The 12,874-nt window shown below is 41.8% G+C and overlaps 1 protein-coding gene across 5 annotated transcripts in view; it reads right to left on the minus strand.

Moving 5' to 3' along the window:
- Positions 1-12,874, minus strand: part of arvcfb (ARVCF delta catenin family member b) — a 192,955-nt gene that overhangs the window by 2,336 nt on the left and 177,745 nt on the right. For 3 of the 5 annotated variants that reach the window (XM_060908052.1, XM_060908049.1, XM_060908048.1), the window contains 3 exons: positions 12,346-12,399; positions 3,194-3,285; positions 1,146-1,258 (listed from right to left, as the gene is read on the minus strand). In XM_060908052.1, the coding sequence (XP_060764035.1) occupies positions 1,157-1,258; positions 3,194-3,285; positions 12,346-12,399 (248 nt within the window). In that variant the 3' untranslated portion in view covers positions 1,146-1,156. The remainder of the gene's footprint in view (positions 1-1,145; positions 1,259-3,193; positions 3,286-12,345; positions 12,400-12,874) is intronic. The other 2 variants (XM_060908050.1, XM_060908051.1) reach the window with 2 other exon arrangements.

Consider the following 12,874-nt stretch of genomic DNA (forward strand, 5'->3'; position numbering starts at 1 on the left):
CAGCTTCAGCACTAGAACTTTTCCACCAAAACACAGCTGTTTAATGAAATAGTACACAAATTACACAGCAATGTCCATCATCATCATAATAATAATAACTTTCATAGCGTTTCTAGAAAATAACCAGACTGTGTGAGTGGAAAAGCAGCTACAGAGCACGAGCGTCATGTTTCTGTTCCCAGATGGATTGGAATGCAGTAATGAGAGCCAGGATGACGAGCTGGATGATTTTCACGGCGTTAATGAAGCACACACGCACCTCAACATTCACATCTAGCAGGTTCCTTACCAGGTTTCTTCTTCACCTCGAGCTTTAAGAGGAAGGTCACAAGCCCCGCATGAAGCCCCGGTTTCTTATGAAAAGACAGATGTGGCAGAACCCATGGTGCAGAACCCAACATGTTTCCCAGAACCACAGGCTACACAGTGAAGACCATCGGAGCCCAAGCAGGATGACGTGATGAGTGTGAGTGTGAACAGCTGAAGCGAAAGCAAGGCAAAGCGTTCCTGATAACCCAGAGAGGATTTCTTTGAAATTTGGGAAACCTGCTTCGTTGGTTAGTGTTCATTAATTAAGGAGTAAAACACTCGCGTGTGGTGCTGTGATAGGAAAATGAACAATGACGAGGTGAAGCGGAATGAAGTGTTTTATTCCTTTTACATCACAGCAACTTGCCAAGGAATCCGTGTGTTTATGTATTAAAGAATAAGACCATTGTTTTTTTTTTCCCGTATACGTGTAGTTACACTGATACTGGAGACTCCTTCCATAAATGTTGATGAGCAGTTGCTATAGAGAGGAATCCAGGTGTGGTGTAAAGTACTCGGATTATTAATTACCCATGAGGCATAGTTAGAAAATTGCCCAGCATTAGAAAAATGAGTTTGTTTAAGCTGTAACTCGGCGCTACGATGATGGTTATATTTCCGGCGGTTAATCGGCGGGTTCTGTAAACCGCTGCACGACTCAAACACAACTCTAAACCACAGACATGAACGATGCAGGAGATCATCAGAGTGGAAACGATCCGATTACGCTTCGAGTTAGACAATCTGCTCTCTGGGTTAGGGTGAAACGGGCGGGGTGGACATGGGGACCGGTCACAAACAAACGCTCTGAAGCAAACACTCGGAGAAAAACCTACCATGCATGCATTTACACCCAGGAGTCAACAGGCTGAGGCTTGACATCGCAAGCATCCACAAGACTCACTGTCGGCCTGTTGCTCCGGATATAGTGCTTCCTATTCGAGTCATTCTGCAGCAACGGGAGAAGGGTTAATAAATAAACAAACAACAACAATAATAATAATCAGCAAAGAACAAATGCATTTCACACAGAGAGAGAGACAGACAGTGTGAGACAGACGGAGAGACACAGAGAGACAAACAGACACACGGAGAGAGAGACAAAGAGACAGACACAGAGAGAGACACAGACACAGAGAGAGACAAAGACAGACAGACAGACAGACAGAGACAGACGAGAGACAGTGTGAGACAGACACAGACACTGAGATAGACACAAAGACACAGACACAGAGAGACAGTGAGTGTGTGAGACAGAGAGAGACAGACAGAGAGTGTGTGAGACAGACACAGACAGAGAGACAGACACAGAGAGATAGACAGAGAGAGACAGACAGACAGAGAGAGAGACAGACAGATATGGAGAGATAGACACAGAGACAGACAGACAGACAGAGAGAGACACACACAGACACAGAGAGATAGCGAGAGACAGACAGACAGAGAGCGAGACAAAGACAGACAGAGACAGTGTGAGACAGACACAGACAGACACACAGAGAGAGAGAGAGACAGACAGACAGACAGAGAGAGAGACACACAGTGTGAGACAGACACAGACAGAGAGAGACAGTGTGAGACAGACAGACACAGAGAGAGACACAGAGACAGACAGAGAGAGAGAGAGACACACACACAGACACAAAGAGAGATAGCGAGAGACAGAGAGAGAGACAAAGACAGACAGAGACAGACAGTGTGAGACAGACACAGACAGACACCAAGATAGACACAGACAGACAGACACAGAGAGAGAGAGAGACAGAGAGCGTGTGAGACACAGAGAGAGACAGAGACAGTGTGAGACAGACACAGACACAGAGAGATAGACAGACAGAGAGACAGAGAGAGAGACAGTGTGAGACAGACACAGAGAGAGAGACACACAGAGACAGACACAGAGAGAGACACACACACACACACACACACAGACACAAAGAGACAGAGACACACAAAGACACAGAGATAGCGAGAGACAGACAGACCGAGAGAGAGAGACAAACACAGGCAGACGAGACAGTGTGAGACAGACACAGAGAGAGAGAGACAGACAGACAGAGATACACACACACAGAGGTGAGTGTACTGAAAGTTAGTCATCATTACCAAAAAAAAAAAAAAACCACCCAAAAACCATGCCAGTCAAAACAGAGGACAAACAGATAAAACCTTTTAGCTCAGGTGGTACTGAAGGTGTTAAAGCGGGGGCTGCACAGAGCTCAAACCAAACAAGTGACCGCGCGTGCGTGCGTGTGTGTGTGTGTGTGTGTGGGTGTTGCACCATCACCTTCAGCCTGCTGGTAATGTAATGATGAAACAGTTCGGCTCTAGTCTATTAGATTTAACGGTGGTGTTTAAATCTTTAGCTTAACTGGACACCTTTAATCATGTGCTCAAACTCGGAGAGCCTCACGCTGCTCGAGGCTCTGGCGGCAAAGAGACCTTCGATCAAGAATTGATTTCTCGTGAAAATGATGTGTGAATTATTCTCCAACGAAGAGAGAGCGCTTCATGAAGAGGTGGAAGAGACGGCTGGGTGATCTGCCGAGGTCTTCATCATCTCCACGTTAAAATCAGAGCGAGCTTAAAGTCACACTGTGTACACACAGCTTTAGAAGAAATCTTTCTCTTTTTTCTTTTTCCTTCAAAGTGACCAAAAAAAGAAATCACACTAAAATCACAACAGAGTGCACTGGAAATGTAGGACGGCCCAAAAACTTCCCCAGAAAGATCGTATTATACAACAACTACTCTTCCATCTCAGAAAAGAGACAGGAGACATAAACCTGAAATATTTATTGAATAAATAAATAAATAAATAAATAAATCCCCTGAGCCTCTTTCGATGTGTGTTAGACGTGTGGAATCGTGTATCGGATCTCACCTTCAGAGGCTCCCGCTCCGTCAGATCCGACGAGACGTCGCTGGTTTTATATTTGCAGTCTTTGTCCCTTTGGTCAATAGTTGAATAACCGTCTGGAAGAGGACAGGAAGACGAGACTGTTTAGTTCTACACTAAAGCAAGCGGGCCGATCAGGTGGCTGTGTCGAGGGGCATGCGCGGCATGTCCGTGATCCGACACGCATCACGGAATCCTGTGCTGAATTTTTTATGGTGTTTTTCCTTCTAGCAGGGCTGAAACGAGACTTTTCGTTTTCTTCTTCACATTATCCTCTTTCTTCCATCAATATGTCTAACGCTGTTGCTCACCAGCCCAGCTCCCTCCGCTCACATTCTGTCCAATTACTGTCAGTCAGCCTTGCTCCATCTGCAGAGCATCATGGGACACGAAGCAGCATAGTGAAAAGGAGAGCACCAGTTGGTTTTTTGTGTTATTACTGTCAGCTTCTACAGCCGTCACTGCACCAGTGCTACTACTTCAGCCATCGCTGTACTTCCTCTTGCAGATGTAACAGCTTCTGATCTCATTACAGACACTACTGATGCCACCGAGACTCTTCCTACTGACCTCACTAAACTACCTCGAGATCCTCTCAAGACAAATCTACATCCTACATGCTGAAGATCTCACTCGCACCACTAAAGTTTCGACATTTCCGATGCTACGAAGAGATCTACTGACGCCGCTCACACTCCTGGAGGCGGGCTTATGATTAAATATCCAGCTAAAATGTACCAGTCAAGCTCTGACTGGTGAGATCAGTGAAACGACTAAAGATCCTCTTAAAGTGCTCGTCTTATGAAAACGACACCTTATAAAACTAGACATGTCAAATAGTTTACTGTCTAAATCGTTTTTTAATACGAGACCGGGAACATGTTCCGTTTCGCTGGTAAGAGTCCGCCGTTACATGAATGCGTTCCTGGTAAGTTACTGTTAATTCAAAGAAAGTGACCTCATACTTGAAAGTTCGCGGCATTTCTGGCTTTGCAAAATATAGCACAGGGCTTTTCAAAGTGTGGGGCGCGCCTCCCCTAGGGGGTGCCAGAGTTCTTCGGGGGGGGGGGGGGGGGGGGGGGGGGCAACGTGAGGAAAAATAAACCAGAATACGTTACTATTGCGGACATTTAGTGAACTTCAGCTAGCCTTTGCCAGAGACAAAATGGATGGATTTTTAGTACCTAAAGCTACAGTGAGTGAGGAGACAGAGTCTGGGCCAAGCAAAAAAAGAAGGAAGTATGACCACGATTATTTAAAGTTTGGATTTTCATGGACTGGATCTGAAGATGCTTCACTGCCACAGTGTGTTGTCTGCCAAGAGGTGCTAGCTAACGATGCTATGAGATGTTTAAAATGTGTAAAAAAAAAAAGTTTTAAAAAAAAAAGCACAGATGTTTAAAATGTGTAAAAAAAAGATGTTTTAAAAAACCACAGATGTTTAAAATGTGTAAAAAAGATGTTTTAAAAAAGCACAGATGTTTAAAATGTGTAAAAAATGTTTTAAAAAAGCACAGATGTGTAAAACGATGTTTTTTTTTAAAACGCACAGATGTTTAAAATGTGTAAAAAATATGTCTTAAAAAGCACAGATGTTTAAAATGTGTAAAAAAAGATGTTTTAAAAAAAGCACAGATGTGTAAAACGATGTTTTTTTTAAAAAAACAGATGTTTAAAATGTGTAAAAATGTTTTAAAAAGCACAGATGTTTAAAATGTGTAAAAAAAGATGTTTTAAAAAAAGCACAGATGTTTAAAATGTGTAAAAATGTTTTAAAAAGCACAGATGTTTAAAATGTGCAAAAAAATGTTTTAAAAAGCACAGATGTGTAAAACGATATTTTTTTTAAAAAAAAGCACAGATGTTTAAAATGTGTAAAAAAGATGTCTTAAAAAGCACAGATGTTTAAAATGTGTAAAAATGTTTTAAAAAGTACAGATGTTTAAAATGTGTAAAAAAATATTTTTAATAAAGCTCCTATGTTTTAAATGTGTAAAAAAAGATGTTTTCAAAAAGCACAGATGTTTAAAATGTATAAAAGAAAAAAATAATGTGTACAACAACCATTTTTTAAAAATACGAATGGAACATTAAGTATAGCAACAACAAATATTGTGGTTGGGGGGGGGCGCTGTTGTTTATTTGCTGTCTGAGGGGGGGGCTGACTCTCCCACACCTTGAAAACCCCTGATATAGCACATTAACAATTTTTTTTTTTAATTCCTAACCAAAATTAAAACCAAAGCATGCTTCTTAAGAGGCGTGTCATTCAAGGACACTTACAGAATGAACAGGTTTGATTCGTACGGATAAGAAAGAGCGGTAAGTTCAAGCCGACAGGACGGTTTGCTGTCTGCTCCATACATTCGTGAGACAGATTCACAAAGAAGGATCTGAGCGACGTCTGGTACGCAGAGTCGTTCCTACCATCTGGAGACAAAAGTCCGAAGCACCGTCCCAAAGAGCTCACCGCCGCACAGGAAGCATCTAGCTCATGTTTAGCCTGCTGCTTGAATTGATTAGTTGTCCTTAGCCACGTCAATAACGTTCTATGTGGCCAAATAGAATATTTAGATAGACGACAGACAAATTATTGATCTAAAAGCAAACCGAAACACGCTCACTCCGAGCCACTACTTCTTCATCCTCGTTGTCGTAAAGTTGTGTCGAGAGCTTTACAAAAGAAGGCAGCTGCGCATATGACGTCACGCATGCAGCGCCGCTGACCAATAAATTGCTGCGATTTAACAATAGCGGACAAGCTTTTAGTGATTTTTGGAACGGGGGGAAAAAAAATTATTTTCCGAACCAATTATCGTGAACCTATTTGAGCGCATCACACACAGAAAACCCGGGATGTTATGAGATCATTTTTGTAAGACTAGCACTTTAAAACCAGGTAGTGAAAGTCTGCTGATGTTAGTTACTCCTCCTGAAGCTTCACCTAAACGTTCCATTTAACTAAATTTCCTGCTCATGTTGCCAAGGCTGACGTCGTTATTCAAGTCATTAATCAAACTTCCCACACCGATCCAAAGGTTGTACTGAAGCTCCAATCCACCTTTTTAATGAAGCTCTACTGAAAAATTCAACGGAAGCTCCATCTAAACCTCTCCCACTGCCTTTCCTGAAGATCCTACCAAGGTATTTATCAACTCTCCTACTGGTGAAGCTCCTACGCGTCTACCAAGAAAATTACAACTGAACTTCCTGCAAAAGTTTCCGACCAATCGGCTCTTTGCAGCTAGAGGTCACGTGCTTGGATACCACATCGCAACACCATGCTGGAGAGCAAGCATTCAGGTAAACAAAACCCTCCACAAGGTCAAACATATAAAAGTTTCAGTGGTTTACAGCGCTTCATCTTCCTTTTCTAGAAGAATAGTTTTCCAAGTCTACTTTAGGCTCATTTTTACAGGAAAATTTATTTTAATCGCAAAGGTACTGCGACTTTTGGATCTTCGCTGTCAAACACCACGCCGACTTTGCAGGGTCTGTACACCAAAAAAAACTTGTGAAAGCACTTACTGTAATTCTAACCAATCAAAGCAGCTCCATAATACAAGTTTTCAAGATATACATGTTATTTACCAGCTGGGAGGTCCGTATCGTGAAATACCGTGACCGAGGTCTTGAAAGTGCTGACCGAGGCCGAGGTCAGTATTCAAGGCCGAGGTCACGGTATTTCACCATACGGACCGACCTTAAGCTGGTAAATAATATATTTATTTTTTCTTTACCAAATTCTAACAGAAAACAAGAGCGGCCGAAAGGGAAAACCGAGCCGAGCCGCCATTTTGAATCCCCATTCACGGCTGTAATGCAAATGGCTTCCTCCTTGGTGTACAAGTGCACTTCCATGGCAGGAAAAAAAAACTACATTTTGCCGCCTGTGTAGTCCCCTATTTATACAAAGAGGAGTCATTCAGGATTCAGCCATGTTTTTGCTCAACCAAAGTTAGACAGTATTATGATCTTAAATTGCATAAATAAAGCCATTTGGTGAAACTCTGAAGAAGAGATTGTACTGGTTTAAAGTTTTTACCTAATGTAATATTATGTATTAGGATAACATGATCCAAAATGGGCCTCATTAACTAATGAGATCAAACTGTTAGCAAGTTAGAGGTTTTTAGCTTTCTCCTGAAATGTTTTCTTTTATTTTGTCTTCCTCAGGGTAGTAAAACTCGCTTTAGCTGTGAAGACTGTCGTTATCGCTATCCATGCTGTAAAATTAACGCTATTTTGAATCCTCATTCACGGCTGTAATGCAAATGGCTTCCTCCTCAGTATACAAGTGCACTTCCATGGCAGGAATAAAAACTACATTTTGCCGCCTATGTAGTCCCCTATTTATACAAATAGGAGTCATTCAGGATTCAGCCATGTTTTTGCTCGGCATTAGCAACAGTTAGAGGTTTTTAGCTTTCTCCTGAAATGTTTTATTTTATTTCTTCTTCCTCAGGGGAGTAAAACTCGCTTTCGCTGTGAACACTGTCGTTATCGCTATCCATGCGGTAAAATTAATGCTATTCTCCTGAGAAATGCTGGCAAACATTTATAAGATTTTTGATAATCTTATAAATAAATCTTGTAAAAAAAAAAAAAAAAAAATGTTGACAAAAAACGCTACCATGTTGTTTGTTGTTGTGAACGAGCGAGTCGCCAGAGGTCCGTAACCAGGGTCCGTACCGTAGGATACGAACCCACTCACCAGCCAATCAGAGTGCAGGATTTGGACCGGGAAAAAACGGAGTTATTTTTCTAAGGTTTGGCTCCATCTTGAAGATATAAACGAACAATTTACCACAATAACAACAACAACAACACGAAGCTCGGCTGCTTCCCTCCTCCTTATCAGCTGCGTGTGTGTGTGTGTGTGTGTGTGTGTGTGTGTGTGTGTGTGTGTGTGTGTGTGTGTGTGTGTGTGAGACAAATAAAGGCTCCTGATTCTACAAACCTAATCAGAAATGTTCTGGAGCTGTGTGATTTTTCCTGGCAATAAACGACACGAATCAACAGACTTCACTTTTATGAAGTTTAACTCTCACTCTACTGGGCACGGACACTAGTAAACAATCCTGTTGCCATAGCAATGTGATTCCTGCTGTCTAAAAAGATTGCTTTTCTCAGTGAATAAAAACTGACAAAAGTATGTCACATACAATGATGAGTGAACCATTGATGTGCTGTGATAAGTTCGTCTTGTTTTATCATCAGAGGTGGACAGTAACGAAGTACATTTACTTGAGTACTGTACTTAAGTACACTGAGTATCTGTACTTTACTCGAGTATTAATTTTTTGGCAACTCATGACTTTAACTTCACTACATTTGAAAGACAAATATCACACTTTTTACTCCACTACATTTCTATCAAGGTCCTCGGTACTACGAAGTGGCTCTTTTTTCTTTTCTTTTCTAAAAACGTGGTTGGTTTTTTCGCAGGTGACACTGAGGCAGTCTATCAGTAATCACTCGGGTCACGTCACGTCCGTAGACTGGATAAAATCAAGTTCAGTGATTTCTCAGCAGCGTTATTTAACACGATCAGTTGATGGCAGAATGGAAGGAGGCGGTTCTTCTGAGGAATGCACGCACCCATGGCTATACGGTAGCTAGAACCCATGTTTCAATTTTCTAAAAGGATTAAAGAGTCGTTTCATTTTAAATGTTTGCTTTGTTTACCAAAAACGAACCAGATCACGGCCTACAAAAACTTGCCGTCCAACCTGCGGGAGCATATTGACAGATGTAAATGTTTTATTCCAAGAGAAAGCTTGCAGTGAAGTTGTCTGTGCTTTTAGAGCTAGTGCTAACGTTGCAATAGCTGTGCAGCCTGGTTAGTCAAATGACTTTCTATGGATTTGCCCGCCAAGTTGCCGTCGCCTTGTCCACGGCTAACGTTAACGCGTAGCTAGTGAACTTGAACAGTTAGCGTGTAAAAACGGAGTTACGCTAAAGTCCTTGCAGAAATATGTTTTAGCATAATTTTGCCAAATAAACAAAATGTAGAAATCTCTCTTTTCTAGTAAGGTTAGCTACCCAATATGATTTTGAGTTTGAAAAAGAGTTTGCTAGCGTCAGGTGGTGCTTTACGGATTAGCTAGCTTAACGTTAAACCACCATGATTCCACAGGCAGATTCATATGTGCATGTACGTGCGCGCGCATGCGAGACCTGTGAGATGGACAGTATTGTACTAGTCAGTCGCAACAAATTGTTGGAATTTTTTGTTTTGATGTCAGATGATGGCCTTGAATTTTTTTTCGTCTTGCTGTTGGGCTATTATTAAGCTCGAGGTGTGGATCTGGGTTTTAAGCAGGTTGGATGGTCAGTTTTATTTTCTGAGCGAGCTGCATTTACAGCTATCCCACTGTCTTCCTGATTAACATACACAGGCATGTGTGCACACTAGGGATGGCGAAAACTAAAAAAAAATTTTGACCGACCACCGAGCCTCATTAGCCGGTTAAAGTCGGTTAACCTATGAGTTTAAACAGGGATGCAAACGGCGCGCCTTTTTCACAGCTCGTGCAGATCCGATTTTTTTTTTTTTTTTTTTGGGGGGGGGGGGGGCATTGGAGTGTCTGAATAATTTCATCAGAGTAAATTCTGTATTAAAATTACTACATAAGCAAACGCCGTTACAGTCCATGAAAAAGCCGTGAAAAAGTCGGCACCTGCGCCTTTAGTTTGTGTGGAGAGATCTGATCTGCAATAACATGCATTGTTGGCTACAGACCGAAACATACTTTCAGAATGCACTGGCCAAGGCAGGACTAAACTCCATGTGCCTTCTAATAATAATAATAAAAAAACAGAATAGTAATTTGTAAGCTAAAAACCCTGTGTCTACACTTTTTTCTTTCGCCAAGTGGCAGCCAATGTTGCCAGATATTGCTGACGTTTTCCAGCCCAAAATATGTTCAAAACCTGCCAAAATCCACTTAAAACCGCCCAATCTGGCAACACTGGTGGCAGCTGTGTTCAACTGGGGTGGGACATGACTGAATGGGTGCTTCTGATTTGTCAGCTGTCTTTAACTGGGGCGGGAGGGCGGGACATGACTGAATGGGTGTTTCTGATTTGTCAGCTGTCGTCCTTACACCGCATGGCATGCCCCAAGCGTTTACAACACAGAATTCCAGGTTCTCCGCTCCAAAATCGGCAGCTTCAAAACGATTGATTTTTTTTTTTTTACCAACAACCAAAAAAAAATTAACCGGTTAACGTTGATTTGGTCAACCACCGGTCAAACAGTCATCGGTTAACATCCCTAGTGCACACACTGCCAGAGCCGGGTCAGAACACGACCATGCTGCTTCGTTGGGGTGGGGAGGAGTGTTACAATTAAGAAAAAAAAAAAAAAGGTTATTTTTCAGTTCAGTTGTGTTTCATTTTGTAACGTTCTACCAGGTGTTTATGCTACAGGTTCTACAAGCGAGTCAGTAAATCCAGTCGGTTGTTTCAGAGGCATTAGGTTTTATAAGAGGTGTGGCAATAATACAACGATGTGTTGACAGAAAATGTACTTTTAATACTTAAGTATTTTTAAAAGCAAGTACTTCAGTACTTTAACTTAAGTAAAAATTTGACTGGAGAGCTTTCACTTGTATCGGAGTAACATTTGACCAGTGGGATCTGTACTTTGACTTCAGTAATGAAGTTGGGTTCTTTGTCCATCTCTGGTTATCATCATCGCAGTAATATCATTCGTTTGTATCTTCAAGATGGAGCCAAACCTTACAGAAATGACTACATTCCTTGAAAACTTGTATTATGGAGCTCTTTGAGCTGTTCGAATTAAAATTAGTGCTTTCACAAGGTTTTTTTTTTAGCGTACATACACTACCGTTCAAAAGTTTGGGGTCACTTTGAAATGTCCTTATTTTTGAAAGAAAAGCACTGTTCTTTTCAATGAAGGTCACTTTAAACTAATCAGAAATCCACTCTATACATTGCTAATGTGGTAAATGACTATTCTAGCTGCAAATGTCTGGTTTTTGGTGCAATATCTCCATAGGTGTATAGAGGCCCATTTCCAGCAACTCTCACTCCAGTGTTCTAATGGTACAATGTGTTTGCTCATTGCCTCAGAAGGCTAATGGATGATTAGAAAACCCTTGTACAATCATGTTAGCACAGCTGAAAACAGTTGCGCTCTTTAGAGAAGCTATAAAACTGACCTTCCTTTGAGCAGATTGAGTTTCTGGAGCATCACATTTGTGGGGTCGATTAAATGCTCAAAATGGCCAGAAAAATGTCTTGACTATATTTTCTATTCATTTTACAACTTATGGTGGGAAATAAAAGTGTGACTTTTCATGGAAAACACAAAATTGTCTGGGTGACCCCAAACTTTTGAACGGTAGTGTACCTTGCAAAGTCGCCATGTTGCTTGGCCGTGAAGACCCAAACACCGTCCATTGAAAGTCGATGCTTTTGCGATAAAATAATTTTTTCCTGTACAAACGAGCCGAAACTAAACTTAGAAAAACAAAAAACCCTGACAATTCTTCTAGAAAAGGAAAGATTGAGCGCCATCAACTGCTGAAACTTGTGCTTGACCTTGTGGAGGGTTTCATTTCCCTGAAAGCTTGCTCTCCAGCATGGCGTTGCTGTGTGGTATCCAAGCACACGACCTCTAGCCGCAAAGAGCCGATTTTAAACAGACGACTGCTGAAGCTCGGACTAAAACCAACATTCCTACTGAAGCACCAGCACGACGGAAGTTATTAGCGAAACTCCTCCCATCGCGTTTGGTCACGTTCCTACTGAAGCTTCACCAGAAGTTGTCCTCTTCATCGCAAATGTTACGGGTTCAGATCAGAACGACACATGCTCAGTATCGCTTCGCTTCGGCACACGGTCTCCAGTCTGAAAGCACGACTGGTTCCTCGCAGCTCACCGGAAACCCCATTTTAAAAGAGGAATTTCACAGACAGCATTAGAACCAACATCATGAATGACAGGGTCGGGTTAGAGAACAAAAAACACTCGGATTTGATTAGTGAGGAGGTTCGTGATCGTTCCCATTCCAGAAAAAGACGTCTTGGATGAAATGGGAAATTTAACATTGTTATGAATTAAATTTTTTTTTTTTGGGAGGGCGGCATGCAAAAACGCTGTCTTACCTGGACCCAGTTCATCCATAGGTATCATAGCACCAGTGCCACAGCCTCTGTCGCCTGCAAAGCATTCAAAGGCTGTTTCTTTTATCTTTTCACTGCATATACAGCTTACTGCTGCTGGATTTAATTTAAAAAAAAAAAATCATCATCATCATCATCACATTTCCTAATCCTCAGCCAGTCGTTACTGAGAGAGGTAAGCTGATGGATGAAGTAAGCTGAGGATGAAATGAGAGTTGCAGCGAGACACACTGTACATCAGGTCTGGATTTGTGAGCTTCAGCGATAAATAGCCTTTAAAGAAAATGCTGTCATGGTGAAGACTCCTCCCTTTAATGAGATGCCTGGAGCTCATAATCTCCCCTGCGGCGCTCAGCATCACCACGCCTTCACTCGGGCTGACGTCTAAGAAACACTGCTGTCTTTACCGAGCACGTGCAGTGAGAAGACAGTGATGACTGTCTAATGAAGCCGTTTATCTGCCGTCCTGTCCCGTCCACATTCGGTTAATACGACGGCTATAAAACGTTCT

This window comes from Neoarius graeffei, chromosome 24, assembly GCF_027579695.1.
Source record: "Neoarius graeffei isolate fNeoGra1 chromosome 24, fNeoGra1.pri, whole genome shotgun sequence".
Lineage (NCBI taxonomy): Eukaryota > Metazoa > Chordata > Actinopteri > Siluriformes > Ariidae > Neoarius > Neoarius graeffei.